At 36.0% G+C, this 23,231-nt stretch overlaps 1 protein-coding gene across 4 annotated transcripts in view; it reads right to left on the minus strand.

Moving 5' to 3' along the window:
* The window catches only part of LOC150107959 (prominin-1-A-like), a 566,181-nt gene that overhangs the window by 59,306 nt on the left and 483,644 nt on the right, over nucleotides 1-23,231 (minus strand). For all 4 annotated transcript variants that reach the window (XM_090390573.1, XM_090390570.1, XM_090390571.1 and 1 more), the window contains 3 exons: nucleotides 20,882-20,971; nucleotides 7,675-7,755; nucleotides 1,967-2,032 (listed from right to left, as the gene is read on the minus strand). In XM_090390573.1, the coding sequence (XP_090246699.1) occupies nucleotides 1,967-2,032; nucleotides 7,675-7,755; nucleotides 20,882-20,971 (237 nt within the window). The remainder of the gene's footprint in view (nucleotides 1-1,966; nucleotides 2,033-7,674; nucleotides 7,756-20,881; nucleotides 20,972-23,231) is intronic.

The raw sequence follows: 23,231 nt of genomic DNA on the forward strand, positions 1-23,231 counted from the left end.
GTTGATAGTACTGGTCTCTTCAACTCTGGTGATATTGAGTTGGGTTTTGTTCCAGTAGCTGACTTTTCGCTGTCTAGTGCAGAGGATATAGCTGAATTATTAAATATCAGTTTATCAGTGTATTTCATCTTCATGAAGGCAACATCAGAAGGAGTGTAGAATGTATGGTGGAGGAAGGACTGTTGGTGATTGAACAGGAAGTACATGAGGAATTAAGCAAACTTGATGTTAATAAGGCAGTAAGATTTGACAGCATACTGCTACATGTCTTGAGGGAATGCCATATGGAATTAATGGCAACTTTGGGGCAACTATTTAAAGTGAGTGTTGCAACAGGGCGAGTCCTGAGGGATGGAAGGTGAGAAAAATTATTCCACTTCAAAGGGAGGAGGAGGAGGAGAATAAGACTAAGGCTACAAAGTATATGCCAATCTGTGTGTCTAGGGTTGTTGTTAAGGTATTAGAAAAGTTGGTGAGGGCTAAGATTCAGAAGTGGGTTGATAATAGCAGCATTTTTTGATGGTCAACATATGTTTTGTTAGGGGGGGGGGTCATGTTTCAGCAGTCTGCGTATATATATTAAAACAAGGTGACAAACTCACTTGATAAAGGAGATGAATATATGGTGGTGTACTTGGATTTTTCAAAGGCCTTTGATAGACTGCCACATGACATGATAGTAGCTAAACTGAAACAGATGGGATTAGATAAAAGACTAGTAAGTTGGATAACAGACTGGCTGTCAGATAGATATCAGTAGGTTGTATATGGAGGAGTGGTATCCAAAAAGAGGCAGGTTACTAATGGAGTGCTACAGGGATCTGTTTTGAGACCATTATTGTTTAACTTGCATGTTAATAACATTGGGACTAGCTTAACTGAGATGTGCAGCTGTTTGCTAATGATGCAAAGCTGGGAAGGACTATTGAGAAGTAGAGTAGATGTAGTCTTTGTAGGAGGATCTGAATAAACTATGCAAGTGGGCAAATGATTGGAGATATCAGTTTAATGTTGCAAAGTTCAAGGTATTTGAAATTTGGTATAGGCAAGGTTGGGATGTAGAGTATAAAATTAATGGAGAAATTCTGAAGGAGGTGGAAGATATGAGAGATCTCAGAGTGAGAGTGGACAGAGACTTGAAGTTCAGTGGTCATATTGCTAAAATTGTAAGAACATCCCAATGGATTATGGCAATAATGAGGAGAATATTGACACACAGAAGCAAAGAGGTTTTGGTTCCCCCCTGTATAAATAAGGTGTTGATTCAGCCTGCACATGGACCTAATGAACACAAATTTGGTTGCCTGGTTTTCAGGGGTATGAGGATGTATTGGAGAAGGTTCACCAGTTAGTACCAGGTCTATGGAATGTCAGATACGAGACGAGATTGAAGGAATGCAACTTAATGAGCCTTGTGAATAGAAGAAGAAGAAGAAGAAGCGACATGATTGAGACATAAGTTGGTCAGGGGTTGTTACCAGATTAATGAGGGAGAAGATATCTCATAGAGTAAAGAGAGGCAAAAGATAAAATTAGAGACCAGCCATGGAAGCTGTATAAGGAGGGTGTGAAAGCAGGTTCACTACATGGAGAATGCAGTGCCTGAAAATGTGGTCAGTTCGGGAGCTGTGAATGGGTTCAAGGCGGGGCATGATCGACATAAGAAAGTACAGACCTCTCACGGTGAGCCCTTTGACTCCATGGATGCTAGATGATGATAATAAAATAAAAAAAATAAAAAAATACAAGAAATAATAAAAATTATTATTTCTGCCTACAGGTTCAAATTGTAGAAGTCATGCAAGGGATGCCACAGTGACAGAAATAATGCAATGTTGTTTCGTAACATTCACTGTTACAAAACATACTGTCAAATAATTGATATGTAACTCAGAGTATATGGGATGTTATGATGGCACTACTGTTTTGAACATATGATTTAAAAAAGCAGAAATTCATTTGTTACCTGCAGACTTCTTCCTCCAAACTCTGAATCTTTCTGAAGCTGTTCTGTAACTTCTTGTAATTGTTCCTACATAGGTATAAAAAAAAGATATGAGAAAAAGCAAATTAGTCAATTTCTTGGAACCACAGCACTCTCTGAAATTTAAATGTTAAGATTAAAAACAGATAGTGTTCAATAATCATTAAAATAGCCAACTCTTTGTGTATAATCTGATTCCTTACAATGTTTAAGACTAGCAGTCTCATCCACATATCACTTACAGTATTCATATTAAAGATTAAAATAATAAATACCACCGCTTTTCTAAAAGTCGAGTTTTGACTACTCACTTAGCTTTGAATTCCTGCAGCTATTTTTGACTTTATAAGGAGTAAAAAAGTAAGATATAGATTTGGATGACAGCTAGCTGGATTATGCTAGTTTTTCTTGTATGGCCTAGGTATACACACACATCTTTGGAGAAACAGGACTTAAACTAAGATGGGAATTAAATGAGAAGAATGGAGATATGTTTCCATAACAATAAAAACTGCTTTAAAAACTTCCAATTTCAAATCCTCCGTACACTCTAGTGTCCTACACCAGTGAGAAAACATTAAAACATTACTACCAACAATAACATAGTCAATGAGACTTTTCTTATTCCTTGCCTCTTCTCTCCATGTGAATTTGTGCACATTTTTATGTTGGAACATGGTGTTAGTAACAACCAATCCATGTCCTGAGCAGAAATCCAATAGGTATTTGCCATTATTATTAGCTTTGTCTTTTCTCCAAATTTTCCTGAAATATTTTTGTATGTCTGACAATGATTTCCTACTCTGCTATTTAGATCCCCAATAAGGACCAACTTTTCCTTTTTCATTGTGCCAGTTGCTTACTCTAAAGCCTCAAAAAAATTCATCCACTTCTACCTTAGTGTGGGACCACAGGCACAAATAAATCTCATTGTCCAGTTCCCCATTCTCATATTTGCCCACATCACTTTACTTGAGACCATATGCCATTCAAGAAGATTAGCGTTGTATTTAGTGTTGAATACTATGGCTACTCCTTCTTTTCCTTGATTATTATTCCCTGAATATAACATTTTGTATTTATTGCTTAGAAAGATCTCACCAGTTTGTCTTTTTGTTTGTCATCCCTATTACGTCAATCTGGTATACTTATCCAATTCCTCAGCTAGCTCCATTTCTTTGCCATTCAGAAGCCTGAATGGCAAAGAAAGAGTACTGATCTTGAACTCTGGTAATGTTGAGTTGGGGTGTGTTTCAGAATTTGTGCCAGAAGCTGACTTTTCACTGTTTGCCCTAGTTTCCTGGTGAAAACAATGGGGGGGACCTTGTTTAACCAGGTGACACCCCCATTCCATTTCATGTGAATAAAAATTTTTATTCACATAAAAAAAAAATTTATTCACAAGAATAAACAGTTTTCCTCACTGTGGCTAATTTTTCAGAAGATGAATGAAAATGTCTCTCTAAAGTGATAAATATTCCCTCCCTTTTATTGCATTTTGCAAAATGGATACCATACTGCAAATGCAATAAAATCAAGCACCTGTATTGTACTGCCAGGTACCGTACAGACACAGAGTCTATACTATGCTTAGCAAGAATTAGCATAAACTGAAGATATTTGGAATGAAAATGACCATACTCTGCATAATGAAAAACAACTCTCCTAACAAGACTATACTTTTACAAATAAACTTTAATCAAAAATGTTTAATATAGCATGTTGAATATATTTGAAACTGTAAAAATCTGCCTACTCAACTCAACAGGATATCAAGTTAGTTTCCTTTTGAAAGGAAACATAGGATGTGACAGTGCCCAGCATGAATGTGTTAAAGCTAAAGATCTCTGCGATACACTGATATTTTCTATTATCACTAATCAGTCATGACCTACAATTTGAAAAACACTAATTTAAAGCATATCTTTAGTGGCACCTGTGATACAGTGAAGTGATTACTAAAACACATATACGTGACAAATTAATACATTTTTAAAAATTATTTCTCATGTCTGTGTGTTTCAGTAATCATGGATATCTGTATCATCATAGCAGATTAGAGATAAAGAGCCAACACAATAGTTAGGATATTTTGCTTTACAGATGCCAAGGATTTGGGTGTGTTAAAAGTGATCCACTGTGTAGAATTTACGGAGACAAAAACACACACGTTGGAGCAATTATTATACTTGCAATTAAGAAAATAACCCTAAATATTTTGATCTCTATATTAAGGTGTCATCAAGAAAACATATATATATATAAACAAGACATAAGCTACATGACAAAACACATAAGTAAGCTAAATCTAACTTTTGGTCAACCATTAACACTAATCTGACCTCTGGTGAGAAACATCACTAACGTACCTAACGTTATTCTCAGACTGGCTCACGATAAAATGAGCGGAGAGAAGACAAAATTGTTCTGCTCCATAAGAATAAGACTTCAAATTATATGTCAATCTGTTTGTCTGGAGTTGTGGCCAAGTAATAGAGAAGGTAATTGGGGTTCACAACAGGTTTGATGGACAGTATGCACTTGCTGAAGAAAGAGTGTGTTTTAGCAATCTACTTACTTATAACAAGCTGATAAACACACTGGACAAGAAGGATACATACACAGTGGTACATTTAGAGTTTGTAAAAGTCTCTGATAGATTTCCATATGAAAAGCTGGTACATTAAATTGAAACAGATCAGGCTGAACAGTAGATTAGTACACCAGATTGGAGAATTGCTGTCTGATAGGTATCAGCAAGTTGTGTAAGGGAGAGCAATATCCTAGAAGAGTTAAGTCACTTGTCAGTTTCCCAAGGATCTGTATGTAAATGATATTGGGAAGAGAATGAATGATGATATACAGTTGTTTGCAGATGAAGTAAAGTTGGAAGAACTAGGAGTAGTATAATGAATGTTGTAGCCTTGCAAGAGAATTTGAGTAGACTGGGTGAATGAGTAAATGAGGGGGTTACCAGTTCAATGTAGTAACATGTAAGGGTTTAAAATTTGGGAATTACAAGTGGATGCAGAATATACGAGGATGGTCTGAAAAGTTCTCCACCTAACAATGGAAAAACGAATTTATAATTTCAAAATTATTTTTCAACATAATCTCCCTTAAGACTAATACATTTACTCCAGCGATGCTCCAGCAGCATTATCCTGTCCCTGCAGAGGTTCTCAATAAGATCTGGAAAATACCCTTCTACAGCTGCAATCACTTCTTGATTCGAAGAAAACTGCTGACCAGTGAGGAAGAGTTTTAGTTTTGGGAAGTGATAGAAGTCAGAGGGAGACAAATCTGGGGAATAGGGTGGATATTCCAACACGTAGTGCAGATCCCTTAATTTTCCCATCGCCAAAACACCTTTGTGGGCAGGTGAATTGTCCTGATGAAAGATTAGTTTTTTCTTCTGCAAACAGAGTCTTTTCTCATGAATTATTTCGTCTAGTCTGGTTAATAGATTGGAATAATATTCCCCAGTTATTGTTATACCCTTTTCAAGATAATTAATAAACAAAATGCCTTTAGCATCCCAAAACACCGATGCCATGACCTTTCCTGCTGATGGAACCGACTTTGTCTTCTTTTGTGCTGAACAACCGGCTTCTGTCCACTGTTTTGACTGCTGTTTGGATTCTGGTATGTAATGGTGAATCCAAGTCGCATCCATAAATCGACACACAAAATCAGTTTTATTCTTGTTAAAACTGTTCAGAGATTTTCGTATGAGTGCGTTTTTGATCTGGTGAGCAAGCGCAGCACTCATCTTGCGCAAAGCTTTTTCATTTGCAATTCTTCATACAAAATATATCCTACACGTTCTTTTGAAATGCCTATAGTCTCAGCAATTTCACACACTTTGACTCGCCGGTCATCCAATACCATATCGTGCACTTCATCAATGATTTCAGGTGTCGTTACGCTTTTTGGACGTCCTTCATGTGGATAATCTTCAAGGCTGGTACGGCCACGTTTAAACTCGGCAGCCCATTTCTTAATTGTGGAAAATGAAGGAAAAGAGTGCCCATAAACTTTAATGAACTTCAAATGAATTTCTTTTGGCGTTAAACCTTCTCAATACTCAATTTTATCCATTTCAAGGGATACAGACAACACTCTCACTCCAGACAGCTGTATAAAACAAACTACTTGATAGAATGACTTGCAATTTCACATCGATGCTTATGAGAGATGTACCAACTTAGAAAAAAAAAAATCTTGCCAATAGCGTTGCATCTATGGTTGAGGCTGAGAACTTTTCAGATCACCCTCGTAAAATTAGTCTGGGTAATGGTGGATAGAAACCTGAAATTTTGGGGATATTTTACTAAATTATGAGGGAAGCAGAGTGGATTATGTCAATGAAGAAGATGTTGACATGCAAAAATAAAAATGTGATTCCATTGTATAAGGTTGTGATCAGGGTGCATATGGATTACTGTGCACCAATCTGCTCACCTGGCTTTCAAAAAGATGAAGAGATGTCATCAAAGGTTCGGAGATGATTGACTAAAGTGGTTTTGTTCTCTGAAATGTTCAGTATGAAGGCAGACTGAGGGAATGCAAGATGGGGGAGGAGGAGAACACGATAGAGACAAAGTTGGTAAGGGATTATTACAAGATTAATATAGATGAGATTTTTCATAGAATGGGTGGAAACAGGGAAAGAACAGGAGGTTATCCCTGGAACTTGTATAAGGAGAATGTGAGAAGGGTGGGGGGAGTAAGGAGTAGATTTTTTGCATGAAGAGTGGTTAACATGCATTGCCTGAAAGTGGTGAGTGTGGAGACGGTAAATGAGAAGTCACAGTATTATGTGCCACGTGTGTGTGGACCTCCTGCAATAAGTTTTTTTACTATATGGAGTCTGATAAGTTGCCATTAGACAACTTCATGAGTAAGTATGACAGAACGAATTGTAATTAAACTCTAGTGACAAAAGTAAATGAGTGCATTTCTAAATACAATGAAAAGAAAACACCAAGATGTAAAAGTAAAATGAATTGTTGCAAAAATAAGTGGAGTTCAAAATTACAAGTCACATGTTAGTGGTGCTGATGAATGGAATTTATGAGTTCAATCTCATTTATATTAGATACTCCAGTGTCTGGTCTGAAATACGAGACTTTGGAGTATGACTTTCTTTGAAGCATAAAAAGAGAAAACTTAAAGATAATCAAGATACAAACTGAAAATGATTTAAGTTTTGAACTTGAGGGAATTTTGCAGAAATTGTTCTGTGCACAAAGCAAAAATTTGACGTGTAATCTTTTTATCTCCACTGCCATGAAGTCATAAAGATGTAATAATAATTTACTGCTTTTTCCTTATCAACAATTTGCAACATCCAGAACTATCATGCATTATTTACAATACTTAAATGCAACAGCACATAAATCTGATAATTACCTACTGAAATTATTCAACTAATCATAGCACATACAACTTCCTTGATAAATGAAAATATAAAAATACAAAATAACATTTTCAAAAATATAAGTTTGCATAAAATGAAAGTGGATGTTTCTCTTCATAAGATATAATGCCTATTACCCCCCCCCCCCCCTTCATGTGTGAGTGGAATCTTGGGAATAAATTATCATATATTATATACTTAAATGCTATTCTCATTATCGGAATGAAAATCAAAGGTTTCATTATAAAAGAAGTTTACTACTACTTACTAGTTTTTTGAGTATGGAAGTAATTAGTTTTCTGTGATATTCTTCAAGTTGTGAAGCAAGATATTGTAACTGATCAATATTCTGTAAATAAAACTTTCTTTGAGTAAGAAGCAAATGAAAGATATTAAAATGTCATATTGTAAAATAAAATAAAATATTCTAATGCATTCTATTTGGGCTATTTGAAACTTTTAAGCTATTAATAAATTACTTCTGAATTGCCTAAACACAAATGGAATAGGGTGTATACAATTTAATGGTTAGCTAAGTGGATAGTGCTTCCACTCTCAAACAAACAAGTTGTTGATTAGAATTCCACTGTTGTCATGGATGTTAATGAAGATGGTACAGGATTTTCATTATACCATGTGAGATTACCACCTACCTCACTTAATGGAGGTCTGAAGTGGTTTGGAAAAAAAAATTATGATTTGTCTCTAGAGTAAGGTTTTCAAAATTATGTGTAATTCATGATACTAGAGATTTATGCAACATCTCATGGATGGGATTCATGTACCCACCCCCCTTCCAAATTCAATATCTTATGAATTTTTCTGTAAGAGAAGTTATCTTTAAATATTTTCACCATAAAATTTTTCCTAGCAGCACTACCTTTTGGAATTACAATACATTAGGATTATAAATGCAACATCTAGAATTGCACCTTCTGGTATGAGGATCATATTTGCAGAGAACTTTCACCATCTTCACTGATGTTACCTTTAATATACAGAACAGGAATTGTTTTGCCATGATCCTGTGTGTTGGTTGCCGAAGGGATTGGGGAAAGGTGTATGCAGTATTTCATCTATTTACTATGGCTTATAGACACTGGATAAAAAGTGTTGCACAGGCCCCTGAGCTTGGTTTAAAGGATGTGTAATTTAAACATGCCACACTGTCGTGATAGGTAGCCTATGTAAATAGCTTTCTGTATGTGGATTTTCTGTAAATGGAAAAGGATAATGACCATTAGGAAGTTGTGTCACTAGTGTATCTAGAAAGAGTACACAACTGTTACTTTATTTTTCTACCATGAAGTTTATTTTAGAATGCTGGCTGATAAGATATAAACATATCCAATGTGTTGGAGTCTATGAGGCCATATAGCAGAAGCAAACTCATCAACATAGTGCAGCCAGCCACTGGTTCAATCATAGATGTGTTGAGTGTTTGATTTTCTATATGTTCCATGTAAAAGTTAGCTATTGTGGGTAGTGTGTGGGTTAGTGGGGAGAAAAACGGGATCCATCCAGCAATTTGAATATTTTTCCTCTCCATAACAAAGGCCCAGTATCAATGGTCAATTTGAATAATTCAATTATGTCATTAATGTACCTTTGGCAAAAACCCTTGATCTCATTAAACACATTTTCTCTCAAACATAACTCATCATCATCAAATTCCTGATATATACCCTCAAGGAGAGTACAGGATATGATAAATACTATATGAAAAATTTGCATCATTACAAACTTCCTAACTACAATTTTCCTCCAAATCAGTCTGTTAAATGTCAAGACTCCAATATTATCTGGTCTTATATTTCTGTCTTCTAAGGCACTTTTTTTATTGTATCAATCCACCTATATCTTGCTTTCCTCTGGGTCCTTTTCCTGTCAACCTGACAGAGAAAACTTGTTTTGCTAATCTTCCCTCTCCCATTCTGCTTAAGTGACAATACCACCTGAGATTAGCTCTGCTAATGCATTCCTGGATGCTGACAATATCAAGTTCTTTCCTAATATCCTTGTTTTTTATTTGATGTTGCCATTGATGCCATCTGCTCATGCCCCTAATCTTTCTCAGGACTCTCATATCTGCAGTCTCTAGTCTTTGGTCAAGTGTTTTACTTCTAAACCAGCTCTCAGATCCATAAGTTAAATTGGTTTAAACACTGTATTGTATACATCTAATTTAGTGTTATGGCTAATTTCTCTCTTATTTCATATAAATTTATTCAGTGTACTTCCTACCATACCAGATTTGTTGATTCTGTTGTCTATTTCCACATTTTCTAACCCAATATTTAACTTACCATCCTCACTAAAAATCATGCCTAAGTAGCTGAAATGTTTTATATGTTCTGTAAGTTGTCCATTCACAATGTAGTTGATATTATTCAATGTTTCTGCCTATTTTCATTGTCTTTGTCTATTTAATGCTGACCTTCATACCACATCTATTAAACAGTTATTCATTTTAGTCACAGAATCTTGCAGAAGTATCGGATTTATTTACAAGTATAACATCATCCACATAAAGCAAAGAGCTGAGATTAACACCTCCAATTTAATACCACTTTCCTTCATAATGTGATCCATCCTTATGTACATTATGCCTTGTCTGACACAAGATTTAACATTAAACCATCTTCCTGTACTTCCTTCAATTCTAACTGCTGACTTACAACTCAAATGGGTCAAAGCTGCATAACTGAGAGGAGACCTCCACATAGCCTTTAGAGGAATGCAGAGAACCGACCAGGGCTTCTGACCTAATGTCCAATCCTCACTTTCTCGTGGTGCACCCTGTTGGGAATTTACCTGGTTAGTGAACAAACGCGGATGGGCTGGCAATTTGGGATTTAGCCGACCAAATTGTATTCTTATTGGTTAACCCAAAATAAAAAATGATGGTACAACATGACAAAATTTCATGCCGGCTGGGGCGTCGCCCAGTTAAACAAGGCCCTCGTTGTTTTTGTCAGGGAACCAGAGCGAACAGCGAAATGTCAGCTACTGGAACAAATCTAATAACACACCCCAACTCAACATCGCCAGAGTTAAAGATTGGTATTATCAATATAAGAAGCCTGAATGGCGAAGAAATGGAGCTAGCTGAGGAATTAGATAAGTACCAGATCGACATAATAGGGGTGACTGAAACAAAAAAGACAAAAACCGGTGAGATCTTTCTGAGCATTAAATACAAAATGTTATATTCAGGCAATGACAATAAAAAGAAGGAGTAGCCATAGTATTCAACATAAAATACCAGGCTAATTTTCTTGAATGGCAGGCAGTCTCAAGTAGAGTAATGTGGGCAAACATGAGAATGGGGAACTGGACAATGAGATTTATTTGTGCCTATGGTCCCACAGAAGGTTCTACAAGGATTCCAACATTATCAGATCTTATATTTCTATCGTCTAAGGCACACCAACCCATTTTGATCACTTGCCTCTAGATCCTCTCCACTATTTCCTCGTCTCCAAGAATCCCAGGTAATCAGATCTAAGCACAGTAATCCAGGTGTAGTCTTATCAAGACTTTATAAAAAGGAATGATAACTACCCTATCTCATCTTGTTAGTGTGTTCTTCAATAACCAAGTAATCCTGTGAGCTACCTTGGCAACTTTAGCATTATGTCCTCTAAACTTCAATTGTCTGTCTATTACTACCCCCAAATCCATGGCTTCATCAATTTCTTATACAGTTCCATCAATGTGGTACATAGCTTATAATCGATTTATCCCAAAATGCATAAATTTACATTTATCCATATTAAAATGACATCCATTATCTTTTCCCATACTGACAGTCTGTTTAAATCATCCTGCAAGCTCTTCACATCGCCTTGATTCACCATTACTCATACTAATTTTACATCATCAGCAAGCAACTGAATATAAAAATTGAAAATAACCTGAAAGGTTATTTCCTATATCATGTATGTACAAATTAAACAGTAGTAATCCAAGTGCAGACCTTGTAGCACACTACTATTTCACCTGGATTTTGCTCCTCCACATATCAAAAAGTGGTATCTGTCCTGCATCCACCCTCTTATCCATGTAACCAATGTCACATCCATCTCTCCATTTGTTTCATCATCATTGTATCATCATCATCAAATTCCTGATATATACCCTCAAGGGGTGTAAAGGATAGTCCACTATCCTTTTTAATGTTATCCAAATTTCCAGAGAGTTTGAGATCTCGCTCCTTGGAATCACCCTCACATGAAACCTCTCCTGGCATAAACATATCTCAAACATTGCATCCTCAGCTATTAACATTAGACAAGTCACAAATCCGCAAATCTATTGAATACTGATCCCATATATGGGGGTAGGGCCTCTAAAAGCTCTCTCAAAATGCTCGACTCAATACAGAGGAGAGCAATTACACTTATCAATGATTCATCCCTTACCAACTCTCTCCCCACTTTCACACAGACGTATGGTCTCTGCAGTATGTTTATTCTACAAATACTTCCATGGGAAATGCTCATCTGAAATAACATCAATAATTCCTTCGCTCAGTAACACGTGCAGCTGCTGCACAACATCCTTTAACAGTACACCTAGAAACAAACAGAACAAGTTTCTTTTTCTCTTCCTTCATCCCTGCAACTGCTGCACTTTGGAACAGTCTCCCACCTTCTGTGTTTCCCAAGGAATACAACTTACAGTCATTCAGATCAAATATAAAAAACATCCTGTGTTTGGGCCCAACATAAAAAAAAAAAAATAAATAAATAAATAAAAAACTTCCTATCTGCAATTTTCCTTCAAATCAGTCTATTACCTGTCAAGACTCCATTATCAGATCTTATATTTCTCTCTTCTAAAGCACTTTTTACTGTATCAATCCACCTATATCTTGGTCTTCCTCTGGGTTGTTTTACTGCCAACCTGGCAGAGAACACGTGTTTTGCTAATCTTTCCTCGCCCATTCTGTTTAAGTGACCATACCACCTGAGATTAGCTCTGCTAATACATTCTTTGATGCTGACAATGTCAAGTTCTTTCCTAATATCCTTGTTTTTAATATGATATTGCGATTGATGCCATCTGTTCACACCTCTAATCTTCTCAGGACTCTCATATCTGCAGTCTCTAGTCTTTGGTAAAGTTTTTTACTTCTGACCCAGCTCTCATATTCATAAGTTAAAACTAGTTTGAACACTGTCTTGTATACAGCTAATTTAGTGTTCTGACTAATTTCTCTCTTATTCCATATGAATTTATTCAATTGGTTTCCTACCATACCAACTTTGTTGATTCTGTTGTTATTTCCATATTTAATTTACCACCTTCACTAAAAATCGTACCTAAGTAGCTGAAATGTTTTATTTGTTCCGCAGGTTCTCCATTCACAACGCAGTTGACATTTTCAACGATTCTGCCTATTTTCATTGTCTTTGTCTTTTTATTGCTGACCTTCATACCATATCTATTACAACAGTTATATAATTTAGTCAGGGAATCTTGCAGACTTGTAGCCGATTTATTTAGAAGTATAACATTGTCTGCATAAAGCAAAGAGCTGACATTAACATCTCCAATTTTGATATCAGGTTTAATACCACTTTTCTTCACAATATGATCCATATAGATAATGAATAACAGAGGGCATAATGTACATCCTTGTCTCACACAAGATTTAACATTAAACCATCTTCCTGTACTTAATTCAATTCTAACTGCTGTCTTACAACTCAAATACAGACTAAGTATTGCTTGATATAATGCCCCATTGACACCATATAACTGTAGCATATTGAATAGTTTCTCTCTTGGTAGAACTTCTACCTTAGTAGAACCTTCAGTGGGACCATAGGCACAAATAAGTCTCATTGTCCAGTTTCCCGTTCTCATATTTGCCTACATCACTCTACTTGAGACTGCCTGTCATTCAAGAAGAGCATCGTATTTAGTGTTGAATACTATGGCTTCTCCTTCTTTTCCTTGATTGTCATTGCCTGAATATAACATTTTGTATTTATTGCTCAGAAAGATCTCACCTGTTTTTTGTCTTTTTTGTTTCAGTCATCGCTATTATGTCGATCTGGTACTTATCCAATTCCTCAGCTAGCTCCATTTCTTTGCCATTCAGGCTTCTTATGTTGATAGTACCGATCTTGATCTCCTGTGTTGTTGAGTTGGGGTAAGTTTTAGGATTAGTTCCATAACTGAATGATTCAAATTTGCTATTTAATCTGGTTATATACCAAGAATATATATTATTATTCACATTTTTTTTATTATTATTAGAGATCTCCAGGCAGTTGGGGACTCACTGAGAGAAGTCATATATAACTGACACCAGCTGTCATATTTGTTCTTGAATTCATTCACAATACTTGCACATACAACATCCAATGGCAATCCATTCCAATCACACACCACTCTATGAGAGTAAAATCTAACTTTCATACCCTTCTTGACAGTATTCATTCTCAACCTCCAAGCACGCCCTCTCATTCTTTTCTCATCATCTATAAAATGAAAAATTCATCATCTTTATCATCATCAAATTCCTGACTTATACCCTCAAGGGGTATACAGGATATGATAGTACTACATGAAAAATTTACATCATTACTAACTTCCTATCTACAATTTTCCTCCAAATCAGTCTGTTACCTGTCAAGACTTCAATATTATCAGATCTTCTATTTCTATCTTCTAAAGACACTTTTTACTGTATCAATTCACCTATATCTTGGTCTTCTGGGTGTTTTTCCTGCCAAATGGGCAGAGAACACTTGTTTTTGTTAATCTTTCCTCTCCCATTCTGTTTAAGTGACCATACCACCTGAGATTAGCTCTGCTAATGCATTCCTGGATGCTGACAATGTCAAGTTCTTTCCTAATATCCTTGTTTTTAATACGTTTTTCATCTACTGATATCCTGTATGACAATTTCAGTCTCAATCATATCATCCCTCTTTCTCCTGTTTGTTGGTGTCTATAGTGAACAAATTCTCAATTTGTCTTCATAATCAGTATTCCATAATCCTAATTTTATTTTTAATGCTCTCCTTTGCACTCTCTCCACTGCATCAACATCATGACAGAAATCAGGAGACCAGACCTGGCACAATAGTCCAATATCTTATCGAGGCCTTGTAAAGAGGCAAAATTAGTTCCTTATCTTTACATGTCAAGATTCGTTTCAGCACTGCAATTATTCTCTGAGTTGTATTTACAATTTTTGCTATATGACCCTTGAACTCTAATTTCCTATCTACTAAAACTCTGAGATCTCTAGCTTGATCAGTTTCTTCTAGTGTAATAACTCCCCAATATAATATGTCGCTGGATATCTAATCACAGTGAAAAGCATGACTTTAGATTTAATAAGATTGAACTGAAAGCTATTTTCAGATGTCCACAATTCCAGCCTGTTTGAAACATTCTACATATCAGCTGCATTCCTGATTACTTTACCTGTCTTTGAATCATCAGCAAATAGCTGTATGTCACATATCATACCATATCCTTCACAATGTTATTAATGTACAGATTGAATAACAATGGACCAATGACTGATCCTTGTGGTACATCCCCTGGTTACCTCAAATATCACAGACTCACCATCCCTCATATACTAGCCATCCTTTTTCTTATCCATGCCAATATTTTATAATACAATTCCAGACTCTCCAATTTATGCAACAGTCGTGCATGTTGCATTCTGGTCAAAAGCCTTAGAAAAATCAAAAAGTATTATGGTGTATCCATTCCCCTTGTCTACCTCTACAGTAACAATATTACAGAATGAGAATAAGTTGCTCAAACATGACCTCCCTTAGTAAACCTATTCTGTTCATTGCAAAGTAGAAATTCTTTGTCAACCCATTTCTGAATGCAAGCCCTAATCAACTCTGCCAAAATCTCACCATCACTCCAGAGATACTGATAGATCGATAGTTAGATGCATCAGTCTTTGCACCACCCTTGTGCGATGGGATTACCATAGATTCTTTATGCTCCTATGGAATCGTCCCAATTCTGACACTCAAATTATGTACTTGGTCGAAGGAATAGCCAGTTCAGTTGAATACTGTTTTAGCATCTGTGCTGACTGATATCCTACCATTTCCTATTGCTGAATTCTTATTCAATTTATGCAACAGCTCTAGTACTTAATCCTCCTCTTCATACACAAGTTTCTTTATCCAGTGAAGAGGTAGCAGTTAGGGCAATGTTGCTTACACTACGTTGATAGCTTTTAGCAAAGTGGGCACTAATTAGTGAACAATCTCTTCTGTATCTGTCACCTATATACCATCTGCATTCAATAGTTATTCTTTCGTATTTATTTTCCTTTACTTACTTACAGCATAATGACAGAATTCTTTTGGATTATAGAGCCAATTTCTTTCATACTTAGCTTTCCGTACAACAGTTGTGACTCTTCTAGCCTGCTCCTTATAATTTTTAGAATTGACACCATCTTTATGCACACAGTATTTTTCCCACATCATCATTTTTTCATGAATCTCTTGCTTAATAAGATCACACATCCATTTCACTCCAATCCTATTTATTCAAGAGACTCTAGAGACACACTCTGATTGCGTTAAGTATTTTTTAAATGCTTCCCATCCAACAACCGATACCATGATGCAGAGCCCAGCATAATCCTCAGTTGGCCTTATCCTAGTTTGTAGTTCAGCATGTAACCTTTTCTGAATGGAACATTCATAAACTTAGCTACTTCCCAAATGAATACTGTAAGATTACTGTCACTAACTGGAGGCAGAATAGTTATGTGCTTAAATGAAACCCACCTGACACTATAATCAAATCTAACACTCTTTGACTTCAAGATACTTCTGTCACATGCTGCTTGAGGAAGCTGTCTCGCAACAGCTTAAATTGGGTTTCATTCCTCTCATGAGATTTTACTGCAATGTACTCAATGTTTGAATAATTAATGTCCAAGTGTCAGCAGTACATGTCAATATTTAAGGTAGAAAAGGCCATCAAAAACTAGAAATCTGTTAGTACAGCTGGAGTAGATATTTCAAAAGATATATGTTAGTATAAGTTTCACAGTGGCTACAAATATATAATTCAGAAGGCCTGGTCAGAAGTTCAAATTCCAGATGATTTGGAGCATAGTATTCATCTACAAAAACAGAAATAACACAATGTGAGAATTACAGAGGAATTTCCCTACTAAATTCTGGCAAATTTAAGCAAGCATAGTTGAAAAGAATCTAAGAAAAATTGTGGAAAAGAAACTTGCATAACAAGCTGGTTTGAGCACAAATTTTCACTTTATGCACATAGTATGCTTGGACATACTCTATAAACCATGCTTGCACTATGCAAGCCTTGTGACACAGAGCATTCATTGTCTTGCTAGAAGAATTTAGATCCACTTGGCCACACTGCCACTGTGTAGGCAATATTCCAAAACAATAATCACCAGGTAAGAATTTGTGGTGCGTGTTCAGAAAGGATGGCAGGAGCCAGTGATATCCATAAAAACAATCCCCATAACAGGATGCTTCCATCACTAGTCAACTGTTCAGTATGGTTGGCTGAAAACAGGCTGGGATGACCATGTTTTGGATTATGAGGGTTAGTATAATTGCAAGAGTAAAGAGAAACCATACATGAATCAAATGACATAGAAGAGGAATGGGAAAATCTTAAAAATACAAAAGCAGCAACAGAAAGCTTAGAAATAAAAAGTGAATGGAATACAAAAAGAGGACTATGAAATTGGAACAAGAAACACACAAAAAAAGTTACCAGATATAGCTCGATTCCAAGACAGTAGAGCCAAAAATAGAGTACAAAAGAAACATATTGCAAATGAAAAACGAAAGGAAAAAACAGAGAGAGAGAGAGAGAGAAAGAGAGATATGGATTTTGTAACTGAACTAGAAAAGTATATAACTAAGTCACATCCAAAAACCTATAAAATAATAAAAAAAAAAAAAATATATATATATATATATATATATATATATATATATACACTATAAAATAATAAAATACATGAACAAAGAAAAGGTAAAAATACAAACAACAGATTTAGAAAAATTGGCAACTTACTTTCAAAATCTCTGGACTGATGATAATAAAGAAATAAAATTTTATACAATAAAAAAATGAACTAACAGAAAATATTATGATGTCAGAGAACTAAAAAATACAACAAATAAGATGATAAATAGGAAAATATCAGGAGATGACAATATAAACATGGAATTGTATAAAACTGAAGGTGAAAATTTTAATGACACTTCTGAAATTCTGGAAAAAAGCACTAGTTATCCCAATTTATAAAAAGGAAATAAAGATGACTGCAATAATTATATAGGAATTAGTATGCTAAATGCAGAATACAAAATATATGCAGGAATATTAAAAGAGAAAGTAAACAGTATTGTAAGGACAAATTAGAAGAACAGAATGGATTCTGAAAAAAGGTTGATTGTACATAAACTCAATTTTCACTCTAAACATTAATTGAAAAGCAGAGAGAATTAAAAATCACCTGGCCTTCATTGATTATGAAAAATTAATTTGATAAAATTAATAGATAAAATTTATTCAAAAGATTAACTGATCTAAATATACCAAACCAGTTCTTGCAGTCTATTCAAGAAATATACACAGGAAATAAATTAGTAGTCAAATTAGAACAATTATCAGAGTGGGAAGACATATCAAGAGAAGTATGGCAAGGATATACTCTATCACCCCTGCTTTTTAATATACATGTTTAAAAAGAGTATACATTGAATGACAATAGAAGGTAAATAGCGATAAATGAACAATTTTTATTACCGTGCAAATGTAACGTAACACTTGAAGTTTCAACACAGACAGTTAAAGTTCAATATCACTGCCTCCAGTAATTCTGCAGATGTCCCACTGCAATCAATTTGCTGCCACATGCGGTAGAGCATATCTGGAGTAACTTTAGCAATGGTGCCAGTAATTCTCAAACGCAGCTCATCCAAATTGGCTAGTAGTGTTAGTACAATGGTGGTATATAAAATTTATTCAAAAGATTAACTGATCTAAATATACCAAACCAGTTCTTGCAGTCTATTCAAGAAATATACACAGGAAATAAATTAGTAGTCAAATTAGAACAATTATCAGAGTGGGAAGACTAAAAGACTAACACTTAATCTTTTGCAAAGCCCCACAAGAAAAAATCTAACAGTGTGTGTGAGGTCGGGAAAATGCAGTGACCATGCTATGGGCACCCCTCTACCAATCCATCTGCCTAGAAAACAGGTGTTGAGGTATGACCTTACGTCTGTCAAGTAATGAAGAGGTACTCCATCTTGCTGGAAATGTAAGCATCCATCATGGTCATCGTCATCCCATTGTAGTATTAGGTACCCTTGTAGCATGTCCAGATACAAATCACCACTAACAGTAGACTCAAAGAAAAAGGTCCATACTTTCTTCTTACTTATGGGACAAAAAACTTTTAGTCTTTGGGGTGCAGCGAATATGTTCTACAATGCCGTGTGGATTTTCACTTCCCCAAATTCTACAGTTGTGAGTGCTTACTTGCTCACTTATGTGAAAAGTGCACTCATCACTGAAAACAATCGTGTCCTCATTTTCTTCTATCCTACTGATCATTTTCATACAGAAATTCTGGCATATCTTCCTATCGTCTTTCTTCAAATGTTGTGCAAAAGTAAATTTGTAGGACCTTAAATGTAGACTCTGTCATAAAACACCACACAGTCACATGTGGAATTCCAATTTGATGAAACACCGATCTGGTTGACTTTCCAGGGATTCTTTGGAATCAATAGCATCGGCAGAATGCACATGAAGCACAGAACAGCCTGTTTCCATGAAATTCTTGTGTCACATGTAGATTATGCACCTATTAGGAGGTTCTTTGCTATTGCACACAGAAATTCCTCTGAACTTGTGTTGCAGACTTCGTTTTCTCAAACCAAAACACACAACGTGCTCGCTCTGCACCATCGAAAGCAGCCATTTTCAAATGGTGTGACATATCATGCCATCTAGTATTGTCTGGTAATAAAGTTACATTACCAAAAATTGATGTATTTCACTACATTATGACATTCACTCAGCTTTTGTATGTCTTCTGAGTTATTCGCTGTTCTCCTGCAAAGTTGTATTACACCCTTTTGAAAGACCGTGTATATATAAATAAAGTTATAACAATCTTGAAATAGCATAACTCATTTAATATTTAAATAAATCCACAAATAAAGATAGATACACTATTATCTGCAGATGATCAAATTGTAATTAGCTACACCAGAAGATGATCTACAGAGATCAGTAAAATCATTAAATAAATTTCAGAATAATATACTATGAGAATATCAAAAGTAAAGAGAAAAATAATGGCTTTCAAAGAGAAACCCAATAAATAAAATAGTGGCAGATAATAAAATATTAAATCAAGTAAATACTTTCAAATACCTCGGATCTGACTAATCATATGAAATTGATAAAGATATAGACATTAAAATATCAAATTTTGTTCAAGTAAATGGCATAACAAATAATATATTTAAGCCATCCAAAGTACAAAAACACACCAAAATCAGACTATATAACATACTGTCAAAACCAACTTTATTATATGGAAGTGAAACAAGAACCATAAAAAAAGAAGAATGAAAAACAGATTCAAACAGCAGAAATTAAATTTCTCAGGAAAAACAGCTGAGTATACCAAGTAGGACCATAAAACAAATCGAAGTTTTGCAATCCCTGAATATAAAACCAGTTAACAACTATATAAGTAAATATAAACAAAATGGTTAGAGCATCTAAAATGAATGGACAACAGGCTGCCAAAAATACTATACAGATATGAAAAACAAACAAACAAAGAATTGGAAAATCAAGAAAGCGATGGCATGAGACCAGAACAGGCCACTTGGCTTAAAAATCCATGATAGGAAGAAGAGTATCATCAAAAGCAAATTAAGTGAATATTTATGAAATTATATAAAAATATTCATTACAGTCAAGAATTGCAAACATTAATTATGTCATTTTTTTTTTTTACTTGATATAGTGAAGGAGTCTGTGCGCTTCGCAACCATATGCCAGGGGAAGGAGTGTCCTAGGTTCAATTCCTGTCAGAGACATGAGGAACTGAAGGATCTTCCTCAGCCATAGCTAAGTTAGCTGGTCTTGGGAGTGGACAGTAGGGTTTTATTCTGGTTTATCCTGGGGTTTTTCATCCCAAAAACAGGCAAATTGGATCCGTGAACACACAGGATATAGTAGGGCAAGGAAGGCAACAGGAAACCACCTTGCTCATAGTCACTTCCCTAGTATGGTAGGATAGCTGCCTACACCATCCGTATGGATGAAAGGAAACTAATCATCATCATAGTGAAGGAATTATCAAACACAGTAATAGCATGGTTTCATTTACTCATTATACATGGATTAACAATTTTTTAAATTAATAATCCATTACTTACCTCTTGCTGTGATGATGGCAGTAGTGATGCAAAATTTTTCAGATCATTTGCTACATCTATTAAATTAATAGCTGTGATATGTTCCTGAGCCTGTAAATAAGAAAGCAAGTCATTACAAATTGTTAATGAGATCTGATTATTAATTTGATTATATTAATAAGAGTAACACAAAATTTGGGCCACTGTCAATCCCAGCCAAGTCAATCTGGTCTTGTTAATGTGTAGCATTTTTCCACCAAAGGGGTTCTAGCATCAGCAAGTATGTAAAAGAATATCTTCCTAGATGGAGGAAATACCAACTAGACATATTAGACAATGGGTGACCTTCATCCCCCAATAAAATACCACCACCTTACTTATGGGAGATCTGCAGTAGGCTGTTACGATGTTTGGTTCCCAGAGCAGAGGTTCTGATTTCTGTTCCCTCCCCTCAATCTTTCAAAATGCAGTGCAGAAACTCAAATCTCACCTCCTGTAAGCACTAATAATCTTAACGTGCACACTCTAACTCCTTTCGATCGAAGGGTAGTGTCTGCGCATGCACCTGCTCAGACATGCCTTGCCAGAGAGCATCCAACCCAGAATCGCCCAACTTTGACCTTCTTTCATTGAAAATATCCCTTCACTACTCAGTCAAATTCATTTGCTGTATCTATCGCTCCTCTAATGCCACCAACCACTCTGAGCTCTTTAATTTCTTCTCTTTAAAAATTGATTTTTTCCAGTCGCACTTTCCCAACAGTGAAATCATCCTCCTAGGAGATCTTAATGTCTACAACACCAACTGGCCTTCCACCTCCAGTTGTACAGATCTTGTAGGCATAGATGCTGAAACATTTGTCATCGCACCTTACACAACTTATTAACATACCAACTAGAATAAGAGATATCCCGAACTACTCTCCAAACATCCTAGATCTCTTCCTCACTAATGATCCTTCCAAATATGAAGTGAATGTAGTGGGTCCCCCTAGATAATTCTGACTACAATCAGTGCTCATCTCCTCTCCCATGCAATGATGCTTACACAGCCACTCCCATACAAGAGTACACTGACATTATAACAGTGCCAAGTGGGACAGACTCCACGGCTTCTATGCCTCATTCCCATTACCATGGTTGGACTATTCCATGCCTCAATGGCATGGAAATATACATTCCCCACACTACCCTGAACTGCTGTTTCCTAACTAAACCCAGATTCTCCAAAAGATGTGCCAAGGCTGTACAAATGAAAAATCAAACAAACACTAACTGGCTCATATCAAGAACTCCATCCTCCTTTAGTGCTTATACTCAAGCCTGAAAGAGATGCAAGAAAACTATCAATGCTTCCAAAACCGAGTTCAAAAGAGCAAAAAGCAGGAAACTAGCAGCCTACCCAAATGGCAGCCAAGCCTTTTGATCTCTCGCCAAAGTAATTGGTCATAACTTATGTCCAACACTATTCCTACGCCTATCATATGCAGATGACTCTATTGCATCACCACCCACAGAAAAAGCCAATCTCCTGGCTTCGCATTATGTTTCCAATGCATGCATAACTGACAATGGTAAATGCCCCCCAACCATTCCAGATGTCCAACATACAATTCTCTCTATATCCTTTTGCCAGAAAGAGACTAGAAAAATGCTTACCAAATTAGACACAAAAAGTCTCCTGGCCCTGATGGTTTCCTCCAATTGTTCAGAAGGTTTGTGCACCAGAACTGACTCCTATCCTATGTCGCCTGTATATAGACCCTCTTACTACACTGGTATCTAATCCAGAGCCTGGAATTTTGCCTATATTCAACCCATTCCCAAGGGGGAGGGGATAAATCACTGCCATCTAACTACTGCCCTATCTCACTCACCTCTGTCCTGTCTAAAGCAATAGAGAATAACATCAATTCCTAACTCCTACACTACCTTGAAGACACCATCTAATAAATGACCACCAGTATGGATTCCATTGCTGCTGATCAACAGAAGATCTACTCACATATGTCGCTCATCTCTGGACAAATGCCATCAAGAAGTTTGGTGAATTTAAGTGGTTGCACTTGATATCTCCAAAGCTTTTGACTGGGTCTGGCACAAAGGCTTACTAAGCAAACTTCCATCGTTTGGTCTGTCTCAGGACTTCCATAGGTTGCCAGCTTTCTGTCTGGATGCGCACTATGTGTGACGGTGGATGGATCCGTGTCCTCTCACCATTCAACTAATGCTGGGGTTCCACAAGGTTCTTTTCTCTCACAAATCCTCTTCCTGCTATATATGTATATATCAATGGCCTACTTCAGATGACCTCAAACCCAATATGCAGTTTTGCAGATGATAGACATTGCACTCCTCCCTTTCATTTGAT

The sequence above is a fragment of the Typopeltis vanoorti genome, chromosome 3 (assembly GCF_054136105.1).
Source record: "Typopeltis vanoorti isolate ZY-2024b chromosome 3, IOZ_Tvanoo_1.0, whole genome shotgun sequence".
NCBI classification, from domain to species: Eukaryota; Metazoa; Arthropoda; class Arachnida; order Uropygi; family Thelyphonidae; genus Typopeltis; species Typopeltis vanoorti.